Here is a 24,785-nt window from a genome sequence, read left to right on the forward strand (position 1 = left end):
ATGGGAATTGGGATTTTGGCAGTGTTCTTAGAAAATTTTGTAATGTGGTTGTATAAGATTGTATTTCGTTTTGTATTGTGGAGTGAATTGTGTTTATGGATGTTTTTTCAGAAAAAGTAATTAAATTTAAGCATTGTGTAATAAATATGATTTTGGATAGTAATTTTTGAAACATGTATTTTACTGATTGATCTTGTTTTTTTGCTTTGTTTTTTATGTATATTTTTGTGGGCAGCTGAAACATAGTATAAAATGAAATATAATGATCAGAATTTGTGAGTAAATATGATGGTATCTAAACAAAAAAAATCAAAACTTACATTATAAAGCATGGCAGTTCTCATATATTCTCCAAGTGAAATATTTAAAATGTTTTGAATTATTTTAAAATGTTTATATTTGTTAATTTCATTGTTTATTTCATACATATTAGGTAAACATAATGTTTTTTTTTTACGTTTTATGATGATTATGAAATTTATCATACTCAATTCTTTTAATGCTATTTTAGTGAATTTTTTGTTTGTGAAGTTGAATTTTATGATGTTCATTATTATTATAGTGTGGCCGAAAATATTGTTTAGCTAAAATAAAAAAAAAAAAATTTATATCATTCATACATATAATTAATGTAAAACTTACAGTATGCCCGTAATGTGTTATGTCCTCGGATGCATTGTAATATATATATAAGTTTGCCAAAATTATTGTTTGATCAAAAGTCAAGGACTCTGTGATGTTGCAGGGTATGTTGAACTCGACTACACAATTTGAATTCAGTTCAATATAGCAATCAGGTTGCTTATAACTCCATCTATTTTTTTAATTTTATATTTTACATTGTGAACTATAATTATTTCATTGATGTAGTTTAATGTTTTTTCTATTACTTACACTTTATTCAATTTATCAAACAAATTAATGTTCGTATATTTCCACCATTCCTCAAGAGCATCAATAAACTTTATAAAAAATATATCAATGGAATTTAAACAAGTTTGAATAAGACCTATGTATATTTATAATTTTAAATTAATTATTAAATATTTTTACTCACGTGTCAATAGAATCAGGGCCCCCACAAGGGGGGGGGGTCAGGAGGACCCATGGTACTGGGGCCCGGACTTCCGAGGGGCCCGGCGTCCGTGCCGGGCTAATAATAATTACTTCAAAATATATTAGAAAAATGTTTTAAATACTTAATTTTTTTTTCAAGATTCAAGTATTAATTATTTTAGGATTTTTTTAATCAACTCGAAAATCATATGCGAAATATAAAGCTTAAATTCTAAATATTATGATATCACACCACTATTAATAACTTGAAAACAATTGATCGCCTATGAAATTTTTCCTTCTCTTTCCGTTACTAGTAATAACCAAAGTTGGTTTATTTATAAATGTATATACGTTGTATTTTTGTTCGTAATAATTTAGTTTTCTAGATATATAGATATATAGATATAGATTAGTTGTCTAGATATAAATGTTAGTTTATATTTATATATTATATCGTTATGTTATATTATTGTCGTATATTTATTTTGTGTAAACATGCAGTTCTGTTCTATTTTTCTACACATAGACATATTAAATATTAAAACATTTATTAATATTTATTAATATGTCTATGATTCTTCATTGACACACAAAAGTAGTGGTTATGTCTACGGAATTCATAATAACTAATTTATAAATAACTATGATACGAACAAAATATATAATCCGAATTGTAAGCAATATTTATATTTATACAATAACTGATAATTCGTTTCATTTTAGTTTCTACTATAACCACGTATCGTATAGGCACGTCATACGTACGTAAAATCGTAAATATTATAATTTGTTTTATTTCGATTATTTTACTCAAAATGTCTTTTTATAAACACAAATCTGGATATCAGAAAAGAAAATTGAAAGAAGAAAAAGAAGAAAAAACATTTTCAAACACTCAGGTAATAAGTAAATTTTTTAAACCAAAAGAACCTGAAAAAAATACACACTCTATTGAAACTATACCAGTTGAAAATGAAAATATAGACATAGAATACCCTGCTAAAAAACGTATTTTGATTAAAAATATTTCCAAAAAAGAAATCTGTGAGCATGAAAATACAAATGCTCTCTTTACACACAATATCGATATGCACGATTTATTCGACCCCGGTTTATGGCCGGAACATATCAACGACGATATTCGTCAACAAATTATTGCTACGAATCCTTCTAATTTCGATAACATATTTAAAATGAGAAAAGCCATATCTAAAGATTGTAATGGTAAAATATTTTCTGAATTTTTGTTATATACTAAATCATCAAATAATAGAGAAAAATATCCACGAGATTGGCTCATTTATAGTTCTTCAAAAAAAACATTACACTGTTTTCCTTGTTTGTTATTTAGTGAAAATCTTACTGAGTCAATAAAAAGTCGTAGTGTTCTAGTTAAGAGAAGTGGATTTTCTCCAAAAACAATACCCTGGAAAAAATTATATGGTAGACTTCCACTTCATGAAAATAGTGAAACGCATCGTACTTGTTATTGTAAATGGAAAAATGTACAACAGTCTTTGTTTGGTTTTGGAGTAGATAGTCAATTACAAAAAACAATTCTTAGTGAAGCAGAAAAATGGAAGGCTATTCTAAAAAGACTCCTTGATGTAACTTTGTTTCTCGCTTCTAGAGGATTGCCTTTTCAGGGTAGCAGTACCAAAATCGGTGAAGTAAACAATGGTAACTTTCTTGGAATATTAGAACTTCTTGGGCGGTATGATGAGGTAACTAGAGACCATTTAGCAACTGTTGAAAAATATCAAAATAAAGGCGAGAGTATGAAAGGAAAGACCCACTATTTGTCTTGGATGAGTCAAAATGAATTTATTTCTCTTTGTGGTGAAAAAGTTTTAAACCATATTCTAAACGAACGAATTAAGTCAATATATTATGGTGTTATTGTTGATGCTACTCCTGACGTTTCTCACCAAGAACAGAATGTTTTAATTTTAAGATATGTTTTATATATCAGTGAAAATAAAACATTTGAAATTAAAGAGAAATTTATTGAATTTTTGAACTTTAATGAAAAAACAGGTGAAAGTATTGCTTCAGAATTACTAAAAGCGTTAGAACGTCACAAAATCCCATTGGCAGATTGTCGAGCCTAAGCATATGACAATGGGGCTAATATGAGTGAAAAAATTAAGGGTGTACAAGCACGTATTTTGGAAAAAAATCATCTTGCTCTTTATTCGCCATGCAGCGCTCATTCCCTTAATCTCGTTGGTGTAAATGCAGTAAAAATTAATTCTAGAGTGAAAACGTTTTTTGGATGTGTACAAACTTTATATGTAACTTTTAGTAGCAATCCAGCAAAATGGAGTATTTTAAACGAAGAGGTCAATATATCACTAGAATCTCAATATGAGACACGATGGAGCTCACGTGTTTCAGCCATACGTCCTATTGTTCATCATCTTCCTGGTATTTTAAAATCATTAGATCGAATATTAAATGAAATTAACTTGCCAGAAAAAATGTATTGTGAAATAATATCTTTGAAAAATTATTTTTCTTCCTTTGAATGTATAGCTATGGCTAATTTTTGGTTTAAAGTACTTTCTTCTATAAATGAAAGAAATGTTATAATTCAGTCAAGAGGTATATCTCTTGAAACTGAAATTGATCTAATGAAAGATTTAATTAAAGAATTACAAAATATAAGAAACGAGTGGTCTATAATTTTAAATGAAGCGAAATTAGTGGCAAGTAATTTGAATATTTTACCAAATTTCCAAGATAAAGAAAAAAGAACTAAGAAAAGAAAAGTTTTTCATGACGAAGTTTCTTCAGAAACGGATATTCAACCTAGTACAGAAAGTATAGCACATGATTATTTTAGAAGAGATGTCATTTTTGCTAGTATAGATTTTATTATTACTGATTTAACGCATCGTTTTGAAGCTCATAAAAAAATGTGTGATCTATTTTCTCCTATTTTATGCTACATGAAGTTATCTTCTACAGAACTTGAAATAAAGTTGAAAGAAATCATAAAAATATATTCTGATGATTTATCGCCAAATATTTTGAATGAATTACTACATTTAAGGAAAATTCATAAATCTGTTTTTCTAACAGAAATTGAAATACCTCCATTGAAGTTATTAAACGAAATATATACTAAAAAATTAGAGAAAATTTTTATAAACACTTGTATTGCTTTAAGAATTTTTTGTACGCTACCAGTAACAGTCTCTGAAGCAGAGAGAGCATTTAGTAAGTTGGGAAATCAGCTTAAAACATGGCAGAGAGCTTCAATCGGTCAAGAACGTCTCAATGCTCTTGGTATTTTATCTATTGAACACAAGTTGGCATCAAGTATTAATTTTGATGACATTATACACAACTTTGCTCAAAAAAAAGCAAGAAAAGAAAAATTTAGTTAGTATAGAAATTTTAAAATTGTTATAAGTTATATTAATTATACTATTTTATTTTCAATTTTTTTATAACTTCTTTTTTTCATGTTTTTTCATGTTATTTAAAAAATTAAATACATTTTTAGTTTGTACATTATATTACATTATACATGTCTTCAATTTATAAAAGATACCTACAAATTTGTTGATATTTTATTTTTTAATTATACCTACCTACTCCTATAATTTATATTTAAAACTAATATTTAAGGTATATTCATGTCGAAAAATAAATTGTTATTCAAGAGGGGCCCGGATTTATTTGTGTACCCGGGCCAAAAATATGATGTGGGGGGCCTGAATAGAATCATACATTCCGAATGTTATTATAGATGATACTAAATATTCTAAATTTTGGATGTCTCTTATATAATTTATATTTTCCTGTAAATTGAATGTATGGTTTTGTATAATTATGGGTTCCGGTGAAAAAAAATAAATTGTTCATCCAATACAGGTGTAAATTTAGGTTCTGGATTTTTAGATTTTAGAGAACATATGTATTGTGAGTAATTCAATATTTGTTTGCCGTTAATAAATGTGATTGTTTCCTTTTTTTTTTTTGTTATACGTTGAATTTACAGAAGATCCGGATATGTCATTAATTTTCCTCTGAGTTTCATTTGTAATAAATTGAATGTTTCCTTGATTTTCCAAATATTTTATTATTTTATTTATTTCATTATATCTTTTGAATTCATATTCTGTATTTTTATTTATTAGGCATTGTGTGTGACTGGAATTGATAATAAGAATGTCATTGAATATATCGTCATTTTTTATGTGGCACCCATAGCTATTAAGAAAATATCTCAAAGTGAAAGAAAATATTTTTATAAATCCTAGCTTTTTGATCGATACTGCTATTATTATTAATAAGTTCTATTAAAAACAAATACAAATTAAAAACTTATTATAAAAGTAATAATAATTTATTTAAATTAGGTTTTACATCATTTACTGCTGTGGTTGACTGAATTTGTTTTTTTGGCATTGGAAAATGTATATTTCTTATATGGTTCATAAAAGTATCTTCAAAAATAAATTTTTCATGACAAAATGGGCAACATATCATCATTTGTTTAAAAGTTTTTTTTTCAATTGTATAATCATACTCGACGACTGTATTTTTTATGCCTAAAAAAATTATTAAAATTATTATTAACTATTAGATTCTGTCTTTCAAAAAATTAAAAAAATTGTAAATTATTCGATTAGAAGTATTTGAATGCCGACGCCGCCTCCTAGTACACACCGTACCCCGACCACTTCCTTGCCGTAAAATGATGCAATATTTAGTAGTTAAATAAACACTTATTTGATAAATCAATACCCCCGAACTACAAGATAGCCGGGCTCGGAATGTTTCAAACTTAGTTTCGTTTTGCACTGTTGGTCTGCCGCTGTATTCACCTGGCAACGGCTAAACGCCCTATAAAAAATCGTATAAAATCAACCCTTTGTCCGATCGTTTTGAAACTTACACAGCTTGTAGAAAGTACCCCGAGCTACCATACCTGCGAGTTTGATGTGCCTACTACAAATATCACGGAGGCGGCGTTCTCATTGTGCATTGTTGATACAGCAATCCGCGTACGGTACCTTTTATGCTAAATTACGTATAATCGTGTTTTAAAAAATTCCAAAAATCGTATAAAATCAACCCTTCGACCGATCACTTTGAAACTTACACAGCTCATAGCAAGTATCTCGGGCTACCATATATATATATATATGGTAAATATATATATATTAGGTTATATTGTTTTATTTGAATTTTTTAAATGTTGTTTGCAAATCAAGTGATTTTTTTTTAAATATAATTTGGAATTATTTTATTATTATTTTTTTTAGTTGAGTATTTTTCATGCAAAAATTGTGATTGAATTATATTTTATAGTAATTTAATTTTTCTAAATGTATGCTGCAGGTATGAAAAAAGTTAAAAGATCCTAATAATTCTAAGTCCAGTAAAGTTCATATTCCATTATAGTTTGGTGGTACATATTTCAGCCATCACCCACAGGGCAAGAAATTGATGATACATTATTGTTCCCTCGGACAAAAATGTTACAAACAAATAATAGAATGGTTATAGTTAGCTAATTTGATGTTATCAAAAAAAAAAAATAGTTCTGCCCGTCTATGGTAATATTAAAAGTTGCCTCCACACATGCCACATTCTAGATTATATCTTCATCATAAAAATAACTGTGCACATCTACCATACAAATCAAAGTGGTTTTTATTTATGCCACTAACCCATAAAGGGTTTATTAAGGTGATTTAATGTCTACTAACACATTAGGTCCATACAATTCATTAAAATTAAATCAGTCATAAGATAATGATGTAAGAGGTTGGTCTTTTAAAAAACTAAATAATATGTTATTTTCATTATTATCTTCTACATAATTAAAATCATCATCTGAATTTTCAATAAAATCAACTAAGAGGTCCATATTTTCTATGTTTAATGGTTCAGATATATTATTCTCATTGTCACTATTTTCTGCTGATATATTATCAATTGTATCACTATGTGGAATTGGTTCATATGAAGGAACAATATCACTGTCATCAAATTCAGAGCCAGATGAGCTTTGTAGGACATTGCTATTAATTGCAGATTTTAATTTCCTGAATCTAAGTCTTGATAATTTAGGCACTTCTGAAGAAATGATTGATAAATTAGTCATCATGTGAACTAATATTACATGAGGAAGATAAGAGAGGGGTTGTAGAAGGACTATCATTAAATGCATTTTTTCTTTTACTACCTCTGGTTGTACATCTATAAGTGACTTTTTCAAAAACTCATCTTCCAATTCTATTTAAAAGAATTTAACAATTAGAATAAATGCAGTTTAGTTACCCCTAGTCTATTTGATTTAATTAGTAAGTTAAAATAAGAAATGAAAATAGTGGAAGGAACTAAACTGAATTTATACTATTTAAAACATTTTTTGTACATAATTATATGTATAATTATAAATAGTTTTGTAATTGTAGAGTAATTGGCTTTTTCAAGTACTTCCGTCGTCAAAAGAAAAATTTTATCAGGACCATCTGACAATAATGTCCCCACAACTACGTTAGCGATGTACCTCCCTTCCACATCAGATGTTCGTTGATTGACACCCATATTTTGTTTACTGTAATATATTGCCTTATTTCCGACATACATTTGTCAAAGCAGTCATTTATGTATGTCTTTCTTAAAGTACTTTCACTGGGAACAACGTGTAGTGTGTACTTCTCAAGAAATTCATAAAAATAACATTTAATTTAAAATATAGTAAAATCTATATCTATCCAATTCAATTTATAAATTCATTTATAACCACAAGGCCATAACCAATTAAACACAATATGTATAATTAAGTATAATAAGTTGTAATTTTTATGTAATTTATTAATGTTGGTGTATTTATATACATAATACATATAGTGATTAATTTACAATAAATAAACATATCATGTATCATGATACTTTTTTTAGTATCTTGCCCAACCCTGTATATAGCTACTTTGTATATTTTTGGGGAGGGATTTAAATGTAAAATGTGTAATTTTATTCCACTCAAAAATACTTAGACCATTTTTAAAATGGCAACAACATATTTTGTTGTTTTATGTAGGTACTGCATCTGCCCTCCTATACACAAAATAGTTTTTTTCATTTAAAAAAGTTGAATATTTTTAAAGAAAATCAAATACCTACCAGACTTAGCCCATGTCTTACACTCGGCATCATTTGCTGGAAATCTGAAAAATTTACATTCCTCTTGATTGGAAATGTGAGAACAAAACTGAACACAAAATTGAACCAAACACTAAGAAAACAATTATTTAACATATTTTAATTTAGAAAAAATATTAATATATTATGTAAAACGTGTTTGACTCACCTCGAAAAAACTCTTCAAAAAGAAAATCTGCGATACTTCATTGACACACAGAAATGGGCAAGTAAATGGCTCCAAGAGAAAAACACAACAAATAAATATATATTAGTATAGTCATAACACATATTTATTATGTAAAATGGTATAAAATGGAAGGAAAATTATACATACTTCTATGTGAAAATTGCAATAGTAAAAAATATTAATAATACTTAACTGATCTGTGTATAATGTGTGTACCATAGAAGTACAAAATATTAAAATTTGTTAAAAAAGCGTTTAGCTTCATATTTTCGGTCGGTATATTATATGTATAAACTTGTAAGAACATGTTTTTAATAGTTAACACTTAAAGAAAAAAATACAAATGCACTTAAAATTAATTTTTTCAAATATCTTTTCGACCCATATATTTCTTATGGAATGAACCGTGATAACATTTTTTTTGAACCGTCGGTCTTATCAATAGACAATGTGATATCACTACTATTTGTGTCTATAAGAGAATAAATTCATATTAGAAATGGCAGTTCAGACAAGTTAGCTGAAAGTATCTATAAAAGATTGAAAATCATTTTGTTTAACCTTTTGTCTTCTGCCAAAGCATTCTTGTTATATAATGTCTTTTTTAATATCATATTCAAGGAAAAAATTTTAAATATTGATTTAAAAAATAACAATTTTATTATTCAAATCACAGGAATTAATTTTAATACAATTATAAAGTTTAAAAAATGACATTAAAAAAACCATAAATTCATAAAAATAAAAAATTATTATCATATCATTTTATAATTATTTTTAAATCATGTTTTCAAAAAATCTTATTTGTAGATATGTAATTTAATTTGTATACTATATTTTATAACATTTTCAATAATGATTTTTAAACATACAGTAGTTTTAATATTTCAGTATAGTGTCAGTCTAGATTTCTCAATAACCTAGGAGTAGATTATTAATCTCTATATGAGTATCACATTTATTAAATAAAGGAATACAAATAATCAGGTTTACTTAAAATTAAATACTATCTATCATCTATAGTTTAGTATTAAAATAGGTTTTGTATTTTTTGGAGAACCCCATGTTATTTATTGTCTCTGTCTTACAGACAATATAGCAAATTTATTTTCAGCAGTTCCAATTCAATGTAATAACTTTTAATTATAAAGAGAATTTATATAATATCAAATTTAAAGGTAAACATTTTTTTACATAGTTTCAAGTTAAAAAAACTATGTTTTTATTAAATAATTATATTTTTAAATATTTTTTATCCTTATATTTTTAAGTTTTTAATAAAAATATCGTTTTTTATCTTGAAACTACGTAATAAAAATGTTTTCAAAAACATGAATATTTTTTGAAATAATGAGTGTACAATGATAAAATAATCACCTTGTATTACAAACAATATTATACTACACATTTTGAGAATATTTAGCCAGGAACTTAGTATCAATTAATAAATTTAAAGTTAAACAACATCTTAATGGATTAAAAACAATTCAATGGATAACATTAAAAATAAAATAATTCAAATTCAAATTTTCTCCAAAATGTGTGTTATAATGTGTTCAATTAGGGCAATTGGTACAAATACTTCTTTGGAAAAGTTGTGTAAGATGTTAGGAGCATGGGAATTACATTGTGATGACCCAGTACCTCAGTTCATAATGGTTCAAAATATAACACTACAGACCTCACATTTTTTACGTTTACTCCAATCCCTATCTAAATCAACTAAAATGTAAGGATTTCGAGGTAATGCTATGTTACATATTTCACATCTAAAAAAGCTATCCACCAAGCTATTTTTGACATGATCAAATAATCTTTTCTTTTCAATATAATTCATCTTACAAATGTCACAAAATTTTCCATTTTCATCGACATCGAGCGACCTTTAAAAAAAAAATTAATTTAAATTGTGGTTAAACAAATATAAATGTTTATTATAAAAAAATCATAAATTACTTCATTGATACTGCTATCAACAAAATAATCACTATACTTTATATTCAATTTATTAAATGGATATTAGTATATAACTATAAGTTTAATAATTGCATAATAATGTTAATAAAAATTTTATTTTAACTAAAAGTTAAAAGTAATAACTATTAAGTACAAACTTAATTTTGATTAATTCATAATTATTTTTTACTTTCAGTGAATAAAGAAATTATTTTATTTAAATGTTATAACTGTTTTTAGTAGAATCAATTAACTTAAAAACATATTAATTAATAAAATATTTTACTTAAGATAATATTATATAAGAGACATTCATGTAGCAATGATTTGCCAATTTAAAATTTTTCAAAATTAAAAATAATTCAGTTATTAAACTTATTATCATATGTTAATTGTAACTAATAATAAAACAATTTGTAATTATAAATCTTTAAACATATGTAGATATATTTATCACAAAATATCTCTTAACTATCACAGTTCTGATCCCAACATTAACAGTTAGTTGAAGGAAAACTTATGTATTGGTTTATGAATCTCCTCTTATTTATTTGTAACCAGAGTACATAATTTCTAAAGTTATTAATGGTGTTATCTCAATTTCTCATTCTATTCCTTTTCTGTTTGCAACGCCTAAATACATCTGTAAAATATCTAGAAAAATTAATGAATGAAGAAAATATATTTGAATTATCTGTGTGTGATAATCTAGCTCACTTTCATTATGTTGGCTATATACAACAAAATTTCAAAAAAACGACAATACCAATACAATGCCAAGGAAAGACCTTAAAAAATTAGTTAATTAACAAAAAATAAAGAACTTCTTAAGTCTGTGATATCAAATATTTAATGAGCACACTACTCAATATTTTTAGTAAGTAATTAGAAAATATTAAAAATTATTTTGATTTTCAGAATAATTCTACATACAAACTCCTGCAATGTAGTGATCATTTTTTTTTTCAAATAAATATGTAGTATCAAAGGTTATCAATTATTCTTATTTCATAAGAAATAAAAATATTATTATAAATATAATATAAATATAAATATAAATATTATTCTTATTTCATTTTTGATCTCATTAATTTATTAGGAATAATAAAAAATGAATTTATATGGTATTATGTGAAATATATCTTTGAAATGACTTACATTTTAACCATTTAACTCTTTAGGTGTAAATAATGGTGTTACTCTTTTTATTAGAAGAATGCTCAAATATATAAAAATTTAAAAAATCTTTATTAACACCATGGCATTGTGTTTATCTCTAAAAAATTAACAATCTAAATATTATTTTTGTGATATTACTATATATATTATAAGAAATTCAAATATTAGCAACAACTTTTTGAGTATTATTTGCAGAATGGATAATTCTTGACAATTTCAGTAATTCATAATTTAAGTCATTCTAAATATTATACTTATTTTAAAGAAAATTAATTGATTAATTAAAGAAGTTTTCAATTATATTTATTTGTCACTAACATTTTTTTCCCAATAAATTCCTGTCAATATGTTAAAATTCTTCTTAAAAAAAAAATATATTACAATTAAGTACAATAGGAAATAAATTAACATGTGAAAACCATTAATGGATTTCTGTATCAAAAACATTTGAACAATTTATTAAGACTAGAATGCAAGATTTTTTAAGAAAAATTAATTTTTCTCTAATTATCAATTTTAAATTAAAATTGAGTTGTATACAATGTACTTTTTAGGACTAATAACTTTATTTTGAAAACAACAACAACATTAAGGCGGAGGTGATATTTGGATGAAAATGTTAAAAACATTTGATTGTGTAAATCAGTGATACCCATCCCTGTATCTGTGGTCTGTTTTTGTGTTAAAAATAATTTATTGTTTTCAAACATTTTAATTTTATTATTTATGAAAAATTACTTTTAAATCTATAGAAATATTGATTTGACAATTTAATGTGAAATTTGTGAATGTTGTTGGTCAATGATGCGATGCAGGTTTGGAATTTCATGATACCAATTCTTAAAGGTGAGTTCAAATGATCATCACTATTCATGATCTATTATTTTATTTTGTTGGATTATAAATATCAGTTAACATATATTGAGCTAAAAATTGTTGCCATGTAAAAATGTTTAGGTAAAATATATATCATATTATGTGCATGCAAGTAGGTATAATATAGAAATAAAATATTAAATTTACATTATTGGTGGCCCACACAAAGTCAATATTTTTCTAATGTGGCTCACTAAAGAAAAATGTTAGGCATTACTGGTGTAAATTAATATTTATTATTAAAAAATGTAGATAAATCAGACATAAGCGTGTCAAAAAATCTATTTAAGTATAATTTTTTTAGTAATAGAACTCCATGAGAAACTTAATTTTTAAGATAATTTTAGTTAAAGTCTCATTATATCTTATGGAAAATACTCCCAAGACACTATAATTTATACATTTTATTTGAGTTAAATACACAATTTTAAATTCTGTATATGGTTTCAATTATGATTTAAAAAAAAATAAATTACAATTTGTTTAAATTAATAGTTAGTTTGCTATAAATTATTTAAGATACATAAAATTGTTAAAATTTAATAATACTTATATTTAAAAAATTAAAATTCCATATAAAATTAATATTAATAGAATAATATAAGCAATTTACATTAAATTAAAACAGTGTTTCATAACTTCTTTTACTCGCGGAACCATTGCAAGAGCTTGAATGTTTTATGGAACCCCCATATAATTGTTGGCGCTATTCTATGTTAGAATCATAATTCAAATCAAAAATATTATTAATTTATTTATATTTTTCCAAATTTCTCACAAAACCCTTGGCACCGGCTGACAGAACATTTAGATTAGTTAGTTAGGAAACACTGACTATAAGTCGAAAAATTATTTAACTTACGAAAAATTATGATTGAAATTTGAATTATAATCATATGTAATTACTGGAAGTGTTTTTTCATCAAATCTGGTAAGTACAACTCTTAGTTCTTTTAACCCGTATCTAAACATAATAAATATAATTAGTATATTAATTAATTTATAATATTATGAATAATAAAATAACATTTTTATTATTTTATATATTCTATGTCTTAAACTACAATTTTAAAATCATGCATGAATGTGTAGTACAAAACTCAATCAATTTAAAAACAGAAAACTGAAGGTCTTTGAAATGTAATGAAAAACATAGGCGTACACAGAGTTCCTGATTAGGTGCAACACATATTTCTATTTTGTTGATTATTGTCTGTTGATAACTTTTACTTTAAGGAACATTTTCAGCAAATTTATATGAAGTATAAATATATTGTATTAACTATTTATACCATCGTAAACTTTTATCATGGTTATAATTTTAATTTTAGAGTTAAGTTTACTGTGAAAAAAATTTGATGTCACAGAAAGAGCAGATGCAGCCTACGCATGTCTAAGATAAAGAACCATAAGTTAGAAAAATATAATAAATAAAAAAACTACTGAATTAAGTATAGAAATTGTAATGCATCAAAAAGAGAAGAAATTAATAGCTTCAACATAATGGATTTATAGGTTTATTTATAAAAACGAGTGTACGGAAATAATCATAGAAGGAGATCAACTATAGAAAGTATAAAGCAAATAATCATGAAAAATCTATTTTTACAAAAAATGAAAAGGACAACTAATCACAGTAAAAATTTATAATTTCTACAAGTCAATTAAAACAATGAAGAATAGTCAAGTTATTTTTAAAGGTCTGATTTAAAAAAAAAATTATAAATATCAATTTTAAAATTTTCAATAAAACCTAAAATGGTATTAGAGATGGAAAATATTACCTTTTATTAAATTAAATATATTAAAACACGAGCTTTATGTTATATCTAAAGAGGACGCCATATCCGCATGTGTTGTCTCTGTCTTACTAACGTAAAATAACAAATTTTCGTTCAGCAGAATACATTTTGTGATGTTAGCATTAATATTAGAATAAATTTACTTAATATGAAATTTAAAAGTAAGAATATTATCTAGACAATGACAAATGATTTTATTTATATTATCAGTTTAAAGTGAGTTATGAATATTTTAAAGTTGTTATATTTTACATAGTTGTGACTCACTAAAATAAATAATATCATTAAAAGCATATGTCATTGTCTAGATAATATTCTTACCTTTAAATTTGATAATAGGTAAATTTACTGTAATATTATATATTAAGTTCACATCATAAAATTTATTCTGCTGAATAAAAATGTGTTATGATGTACGTTAGTAAGACAGAGACAACACATGCGGGTATGATGTCCTTTTAATAAATAAATCATTACAAATTTATTGTTCTGTTTTATAAGTTATAAATAACACAAACAAATTCTTTAAATAAAATATGAATATAAGATTAAATAGTTTTAATCTTTCTTGATTCGAAAATTTAAAATCAAATTAATTCTTAATTTTGTTCTTTGACTAAGAATAAATTAATAATGTAATTAAAATTATATTATTGGAAAAAATATAGTTTATACTCACTTCGCATACAATGCATCCATATTTGCCATTTTGATGAAATTATCTGTTGTTATAAATTATTGAATATATAGTAAAACTTTTAATTGATAAACTTGATGGTCCTTAAAAAAATAATGTTTAATAGACATTTATAAAGCAGTAATGATTTTTCACTTAAAAAACTTACATTTACTACATGATATTAATCTAAATAACAACATATTATCTATAATATATTTATTAATAATAATATTTTATAGTAATAGATAACAGTATATTAGTTTACATGTACATTTGTATGTTTAGTGGTATGTTTAGTGGTATTATACTGGACTTATCATTGGTGTTACATTAAAGAGTAAACTTTAAATTAGTCATAATCAGGGCTCAGGATTTATAACACTTTACATTTTTTCAATTAGCGCTTAAAAAAGCATTTAAAATATCATTATAAGCAGTCCAATAAGCATTTAAAAAACTTAAATTTGAGCAAAAATATTTAATAAAAAAAAAACTTTCTTTTTACATGATAAAGTAAGTATTATAAACATAATTTGTAACTGTGCTAAAAATAATATAATTAAAGACTATAAAAAATATTGAAACAAAATGTTTAGGAAAAGTTTCTAACTAAAAAATAATAAAAATAAATCTTTAAAATATAAAAAAATCAAATTTCACTTTCGAGACATTGTTCATAGATTTTTTGAGAAATTTTCTGAAAAAAACCATAAAAAGTAAAAAAACTGGAAATCATATTTTAAAAAAAAATCGTTGAAAAAAGCAAAAAAAAAAAACACTTAAATTTCATAATTGATCATGTTTTAACATGACATATACTTCCATAGCACTCTACTACATTTTTAGTCAATCCATAAAAATAAGCAAATGTTTTAAGTCCCGAGCCCTGGTTATAATTTATTTTATAACCATGATACCAAATTACTAAATAAAAATGTTACTTTTCTAAAAATGTTTAAATAGTTTTTTAAAAAGAGGTTACACTATAAATAATTAAAATACGTGAAATATACTAATAAAACATCTAAAACATAAACTCTAACACCAAAGAATAAATTACTAAATTAATATTATGCTACGTTAATATATTTTATCAATGCTATTATATTTTAATAACGATTATTATTTTTCACAGATAATTATTTTATTTAGACTTTTATGTACATGATATTTTTTTCATCAAAAGCAAAATTGTTAGATTATATTGTATACACACTATACATTTATTTTAGTTATACTAAAAGGTTTTTTTTTATGATCATTCATTACAATAAATAAAAAATAAAAATAAAAAGCAGCAAAATAAATGTAACATTGACAGTCAAACAACAAGTACCGAATAAATGCTATATAATGGATTACAAATATTACAATAGAATATATTAATTGTTAATATGTTAATTGAAGATGTACCAATAAAGAAAGATGAGATGTTAATTTAATTTCTAAGAGTTAATAATTAAAAGGTTTCAAGGGTATGTTTTATTGATACTTACCATAAAATGATAAGGTTTAAGCTGTTCAATTTAAACTTTTAGCAGCTATTGACAAAACTTCGACTTATCAATAAGCTGCAGTGTAGGTGTAATGGTTGCTATTAATATTCTTATAGGATTCCTAATACTTATTTGAAAAAACGTGAATTACGAGCATCTGATTACAACCGTTTGTTCAGAAAATCGTTGTTTGAAATTTTAAATTATGATTGTCGAATTATGCTGTGACAATCATAAGAAATTATATTTACATAAATACATTTATTTAGACATGGTGTTATTAATAATTAGTAATAATATAAACTAAGTATGAAATACTTAACAATAATTCAAGTCTACTGTAGTAAATATGTCGATTAATTTATCAATATCACAATTTAAGATAAAAAGGTTAGTTATCGCTAGCCGCCGAATGGTCAGAACTTGTTACGGTTATTAGTTAATATTTCTACCACATGGGTAGGCAGAGCACTGGTAAGCAGTATTACATTTCAGAAGGTGCGCGGCAAAATATAATATTTTAAATATAAAATATATTATGATATTGCCTTTTAGCTTGTCGAACCTCAAACTTTAAGTCGATTACTTTCTACATTATTTTTATTATAATTACTAATATACCTATAATTATGGCCAACTAAAATGTCTTTTGGTAATGAACAACCGATATTATAATTCATTTTACAATTATAATAGTTTGAAGTATTGATTTATCTTTTCCGCATAGTTTAGGAACATTTTTTCTCCAAAACACATAATAAATTATTAGGAAAATAATATTCTCCTTCTTACATTTGAAAATAGACCACACATTCTATTTCCATCCATTCATATAAATTATTTCTAACATTCCATGCATTCTCTTTATCATACACTCTATATCTTTTTTCATTTCTCAACATGAAATTCTTTCTGCTTTAATAAACATTAATACTATTTCATTGTATAAAATACTTTGCATCAAATAGTTTTGTTCACATTCATAGTATTTTTTAACTGTGTATTAGATACAACTCAAATTATTTTTAAAATTATTTTCACTTCACTAACTAAATAATATTGTATAACTTTAAACTAGTGATATTAGTGATATATCACTTACAACCTAAAATACCATTAGTGCTCTATAGATGTGATGAAAATGTGAATTAAAATTGTAACGTAAATTGATTGCAACTGTCAATAAAATTTAGATAGTATACAATAGTATTAATAAATAATAACAATGTCTTTTCGATAACACTGGTGACTCTGTTCTATAAATAGTGTTCATATAGCAGTACTGATTAACTCAGATACAAGGACGGCAGTATTACCAAAACGGTATTGAGAACCAAAGAAATTGTTGAATATTTTGTAAGTTGAGACACCTCAGATTATTTTCAGGGATTCTCCTAGTCTTAGATTTCCGAAATTTAAAAAAAGTAAAGGTTTTTTTGCCATGTTGTAGCATTCGCCAGTTTTAAATAAAAGCTCTTTTCAGGGCCAATAAATACCTATGATTTTTAAAGCTTGGCATTACCAAGTTAAAAATTAAGTAGTTTAATTGCATATTGACAGAATATATATAATATAGATACATATTAAACATAGATGGGATAATCATGATTAAGAATATAAAAATAATACTCATATAATAATAGTACACTCATTATTAATGAATAGTTATCATATTAGTTTTTTATTCATAACAAAATTCTGTCAATAAATATGGCAATGATCCTTATTATGTCCAAATGAATGCCAACTGCTTATCTATTTACTACTGTTTGATTACCAATAGACTAACTTTTAAATACTTCTGGACTGCATATTCATTACCTATAATTTTAACTAATAAACTTTCAAAATATAAACAAACATAACTAATTATTAATTTTAAAACAAATTATACAAATTTTAAAAATGATTAATATATTAGATTAACAATAATATATTGAATTAATAACATTAGTGATCCAAATTATTAAAATGTATAATTATTTATAGCATATAGACAGTCTTGTTAAGAATACTTTTAAAATGCATTCATAATACGTATTTAAATACTTGGTATCATTTGTATTTAAATTACGTATTCAAATAAATTCTTTTAAAAGTATTCAAAATACTTAAGCAAATACTTTTATTTCAGTTAAATTGCATATTAAAATATTTATTTTTATTAATAACTAATATATGGGTAATTAACATTATTTGCAAATATATAGGTATTTAAACTTATTTATAAATGTTCAAGTTAATAAATATAATACTTTAATAAGTACAAGATATTAGATAAGTACGCTTATCATACTAGTATTTGTGACAAGAATAAACTAAAAACAAATTTTGGGATGGTCCGACATTTTTTAAATATTAGTAATTAGAATTTGGAGTAAAACAATAAAATAAAAAAAATATTTACTATTCTAGAATAAAAATTCAAATAAAAAGTATTTTTAAGTATTTCAAAAATACATTGGTCGAAAAGTATTTAAGATACAAAAAAAGTATTTAAATATGTGTATTTGAATACTTAATTAGACTTCATAGACATCATAATTACAATTATAAATTTATATAATAATATAAAATGAAATCTATAAACTTAAAATATTTATAAATTTGTTTTTACATTATATATAAACATAATCAAGCATTATTAGCAATTAACTATTAAATTATTAACAAATCAAATATAATTAAGAGGACGCCATACCCACATGTGTTGTCTCTGTCTTACTAACGTACATCATAACAAATTTACATTCAGCAGAACACATTTGGTGATGTTAACTTTAATATTAGAGTAAATTTACTTATTATAAAATTTAAAGGTAAGAATATTATCTAGAAAATTATATATGCTTTTATTGATAATCATTTTAAAGTGAGTTATAACTATATAAAATATAACAACATAACTCATTTTAAAATTGGCGTCCTCTTAATATTTAATAATTTTACTAGACAAATTATACTTGCAATTAAAATTTTGATATTTTTTTTTAACAATAATATTCAATCAACAACATTGGAGATACAAATTAAGATTAGTAACTGACATAAATATTACATATAATAATATAATTATATTATATTAAAAAATTAAATTAATAATCAATGGTATAATAAAAATAATAGTAATAATAGTAAATTATACTTATTTTTTTATTAGAAATAGTAACAATTACAAAATATATAATTTTAAGAAATCAATAAATTTAAATATATATATTATGTATATACATACAACATACATTTACACTAAAAGTATAAATTAAATTAAATTGTACATAATAAATTATTTAATACATAATAACTATTTTGTTTATCTATAATAGGTATATACATATTATTATGTAATAACAAAAAAAAGTTTTGTTAATAATTATTTGGTTAGATTTATCCTATGTAATTTTCTGCTTTGACACATTATTTAATTTCATTTGTATGCTTATCAATAGCATTCATATTCATCATTCCTGATAGATTAGTACTTCTTACTATGTCTAAACAATATCTTCTTTTTTAAATGTTTGAGTAAATGTTTAAACAATCTAAAATCTATAATAAAGTCAAACTAAATATTAAATAATACAATACATTGAATTAATTGAGCTGTTAAAACATGTTTAATATAACTCATTCAGGGCCGTAGCTATGGGGAGCGTTTAGGGGGTTCAAACCCTCTTTAACAAAATAAAAAATGTAAAAATTTCTAGTATATTCTAAAATTTAAAATTTTTTAAACCTTTTTTTTCTTTAACCGAATAATTACTTAATATAATATAGTACATATATTATAGTACAGTGCTCCAGCTCAAGATGTATATTGATAGTAGTATCATTGATATCAGACACAATTTTGTATTTACAGATCCACGAGCTATTTTTTAGTTAACGTTTTATACAATATTTAGCATATGTAGTTAAATACTACAAAAAAGAATTTCATACAAATCATTAGTTATTTTTCTGGAGTCAACACTAATGTTAATGATAATAATAGTGAAATTGTTTCTCTTTCATCTGAATTAGCATCTATTGGTATTGACCAAAATCAAGTATTTTTTATAAATTAGTTAAAATAATTTAATATAATACAGTATAATTAGAAGTTATTATTTATTTAACAGTATTTTTAAATAAAAAGTTGATATGCATTAGCTAATAAATCAGTGAAAATTCAAAATTTAAGTGGAAAAAACCTCTTTATTTTATTTATCAATTGTTTTTGGGCATACTGCATACATATTGCATATTTTGGTCTAGTAACTGATATTAGGAAAAAAAGTCTCCCATTCCATATATAAAAATATATAAAACATAAAATTATAATAAGTTTATTAAAACTAAAAAAAATATCTTATATTATTTAAAAATATAAAAATGTATTTATTCAGTTATAAAACATCTTTATTATATTTTGACCCATTTGTTTTAAAAAATTAAGAATATCTGCAGATTTGTCATTGTTTCATTTTATTTATAATGCAACTGGAGACTTTTTTTCCGTCTACCTTAGTGACTATTCAGCTTATTATCTATGTAAACCCGAAACAACATTTTTATTTCATTTCTATTTTTTTAATAATAATTATAAATTATAATAGCTTATTAGTTTACTTTCTTAGTATGCCAATGCTTTTTGCCTAATATCTAAGCTTTTTTAAAGATTATTGTCTTATTGATCCTCAAAATAATGATATTGTTTTATTTATTAATGCTAATGGCGGTAGTTTAACTGATGAGCAAGAGCACCTAGTAAGTTGTAAAATTCCTATCTATGGATACCCTCCTCTTAGAAAATTCCTAGTTACGGCCCTAAACTCATTTACTGTTGAAGAAATTTATTTTATTATATTGAATCTACTGGTAAAAGATTATTTACCTAAACTTACATAATAGATTTAATAATTATATAATGTTTTTTTTATTCCTGCCATTCCAGCAAACAAGCATGACGCCAAAGAGGGGAGGCTAGAGCCCCCCTTCCCGCTGAAAAATATATATGATATAATAAAGTCATAAAACGTTATCAATTGAGGAATAAATTGAAATTATTATAAATCATAATAATTGAATTCATGAAATTTAAACAATTAACATCTTCTGTCTTTTTATTATGGATTAACCTATTGGCTACTAGTATTGTCTAATGAGGAAAAAATTTACTACAATTTCAATAAAATATGTTTTGAAATTTGTAAAATAAGAAAAAAATCTTTTATTTATGTATTATTATTTTTATGGAGTACTAATTACTAGATGAAAATAAACAAACAAATGTATCCCAAATCATTGAATTAAAGTCGAGTCAAACAAATTCATCTGTTCATTACTAAACATAATTACTTTTATTTATATTTATGAAATGTAAGTAAAAAAAACATAATTATTCATTCACAAAGGTATGTAATATTAAAGTAATAAAGAAATTATCATTTTTGTACATCATTATTAATATACTTGTTAAAGGTTTGTGATAAAATATTTTTTTACATAAGGTACCTAAAAATATTTGACATTATTCTTAAAACATTTTTAACTATTCAAAAGTTTGTATTATATAGCTAATAGCTATATTATATTATATGATACAAAAATATTTTCTCCACTCTGCCCTCCCCCTGGAAAAATTCTAGTACTGCACTTGCCAGCAAAGTAATAAATAAAGCTAATTTGTTTAAAACTAGTTATTTCATAGCATAATAAATTACTGAATTAATATTATTTCCAATTATCGATAGATAATTCATTTATAATATGAACATAATTTTTTTGTGTTACGAAATTAGAATACTTCTATTTTTATTAACCAACTGATTTTAAAATACTGTATTTTCCATAATAATTTTACCTATAAGTAGCGGGAAACATATTAATATTTGTACGGCTTGATGAGAATGTAATAGATGTAAAACATTGATTAAATTTGATTAAATTTGTTATGCATTTGTTTCATGGAAGTCAGCATTTAGTTGATCCTTGGTTTTCATCTGGTAATAATTTTCAACCAAAATCTTTACGTATTTTTTTTTATGAACTGTAATAGTATTACAATAATTGATGTTGAATATTTATCATTCACTTGAATATTTCTGTTATTAATAACAATATTTTATTGTGCGAGCAATAAAATAAGAAAAAAATAAAAATAAATTACTCCAACTATAAAAAGAATATATGATGCTTTGTTAACTTCACTTATTTGAATGCTTCTTGAAAAACCAAAGGTTAGGAATATTTCACTGTTTATATTACCGAAAAAAAGTGTCAATAATAATACATATTGTTACTATAACAAATTATATTAAATTTAAATTATAAACATTATTTATTATACTCTCATTATTTAAATCAAATACATACAAGAGTAAAATAATTTTAATAATAGAATAATTACCATATTATTCTATCTATTAAATCAAAACTTTTCTGAAATACGTTAATTTTATCATTATAGCTAAAATCATTTTGACCTAAAAAAATTTAAATATTTTTTATTTTATACCAGATAGATATTAGAAGATATTACCTGATTTTGACTTTTTTGATCCTGAAAAACTGTTAAAGCTGATTGATTTGGCTAAAAATATTAAGTAACAAATAATAGAATAATTACAAAGTTTTAAATAATATATTAATATTTCATAAAAAGAAAAGACTGACATAGTTACAAGAAACTTATATGAAGGACTTGTGGTTATTTTTGAATTCCATAAGTAATCATCAATATCTGAGATCACTTTTTAAATCTATTTGTACTCTTCCTCTCTTCAATTTATGTTTTATTTTCAAAAATCATCTGAAAAACAATCAAATAATTAATCCTCAGTATGTTTATCATTTATATTTATTTATTATTGATGTTTATAATCAAAGCATTGTCAGTGTTCATACAATGAAAGTTTAATAAAAAAAATAGGACCTAAGAATATTATATGTACTATAATCACCATACAATTTATGAATAAAGTATTTTTACTACAAATTAAATATTGACAATCCAAGGGAACATTAGTATTTACACCTAATTTGGGTATGTTTTAAGTTCTAAAGCTCTAAATCCAAAATGAAATAATTGATCTAGTTTAGTTTCAAAATCACTGTCAACAGACCCGGCTCAAGGAGTAGGTAACATAAACCCATGCCTAGGACAGCATTTAACATTTTTGTATTCTAGATTTGTGTAGTATTGACATGTAAAGGGCAGCAAAACTCAAATTTGCATAGGTGTGTTTAAATACTTGTTCAGGGCCTCACAGTCAATAATTTTTTATTGGAAAAATGAATACTTCTTTCAACAAAGGTTCCATAATTAGAGCATTATAATACAGCTAGAATAACCAGAATGACCTTTTGTGTTAAAAATAAATAATTTTGCTGGAGTCTCTATCGATATTACTTTTAACACAAAATCATACTTAATTTTTTCATAAATAATATTGTACAGATACTATCAGCTGGCTTGCTATGACCATAATATATCCCTATTATGAACACATTACTGAAGCCAAGTACTGATCCAAGTTTTGTCCATAGCTGACTTTGAAATAACTTGACAAGTAGTAAACCATCTACAGTTAGTACTAGCTCAATCCATTGACCATGAGCACAGTAATAATTAAAATGTTTTTTCAAAAAATATTCAATACTTAACTGTAAACCATAATGTCAATATTCTCCTTGAACTACTTTTTTAATCATTATATTTTTCGGAGTGCCTATTAAGAATAGTTCTGGCATCACAAAACAAAATTTATACTTGAATGGGTTTTTTTTTTAATTTTCAATAATTTACGAAACGATGATGGGATACATTATTATTATTAGTCCAAAACAGGGTCGGTCTGGCCAGGGTCGGAGGGCCGGGATTCCTGCCTGGGCCCCTTTACTGTGTTACTCAAAATACAGTATAAAATTATTATTGGGCTCCAGGAAATAATTCCTGCCTGGGCCCTCAGGTACCCAGGCCGACCCTGGTCCAAAAAGCTAATTAATTTAATAATTTTGTTCATTTATACATGGTATAATCAGTAGACCTTTGTTTTCAATAAAAATATTTGGTTAAGTTTCATTATTAGATACATGATTAAAGATTGCAGCCGTAACAATTATCAAAGCTAAAAATAAATATCAAAACTTGAATTAAACTAATGAGTTATTTAAATAAAGTACTTAAATGTATATTACAATATAATTCAAAAGAACGATGAACTGATTCATTTGAATCAAATCTTTTATTAACATTACCATCAAATGCGACTCAATCATAGCGTACTAGGAGGCGGATTTGGTTAGGATTATCCGTAAAATTGAGTAAATTAGGTGGGAAATTTAAAATTATTATATTTACAGAACTATTATTTATTATATAAATTTACAAACCATTG

At 24.2% G+C, this 24,785-nt stretch overlaps 2 protein-coding genes across 2 annotated transcripts; both read left to right on the plus strand.

The window, feature by feature from the left end:
* Nucleotides 1–2,147: 2,147 nt before the first annotated feature.
* On the plus strand, nucleotides 2,148–3,170 carry LOC113559700. Its single transcript, XM_026965444.1, has 2 exons — nucleotides 2,148–2,898; nucleotides 3,097–3,170. Exons 1-2 carry the CDS (start codon nucleotides 2,148–2,150, stop codon nucleotides 3,168–3,170), a joined length of 825 nt encoding a protein of 274 aa, XP_026821245.1.
* Nucleotides 3,171–3,191: 21 nt separating this feature from the next.
* On the plus strand, nucleotides 3,192–4,451 carry LOC113559702. Its single transcript, XM_026965448.1, has 2 exons — nucleotides 3,192–3,486; nucleotides 3,802–4,451. The coding sequence occupies exons 1-2, from the start codon at nucleotides 3,192–3,194 to the stop codon at nucleotides 4,449–4,451; spliced, it is 945 nt and encodes a 314-aa protein (XP_026821249.1).
* The last annotated feature ends 20,334 nt before the right edge of the window (nucleotides 4,452–24,785 follow it).

The sequence above is a fragment of the Rhopalosiphum maidis genome, chromosome 3, assembly GCF_003676215.2.
Source record: "Rhopalosiphum maidis isolate BTI-1 chromosome 3, ASM367621v3, whole genome shotgun sequence".
Taxonomy (NCBI): domain Eukaryota; kingdom Metazoa; phylum Arthropoda; class Insecta; order Hemiptera; family Aphididae; genus Rhopalosiphum; species Rhopalosiphum maidis.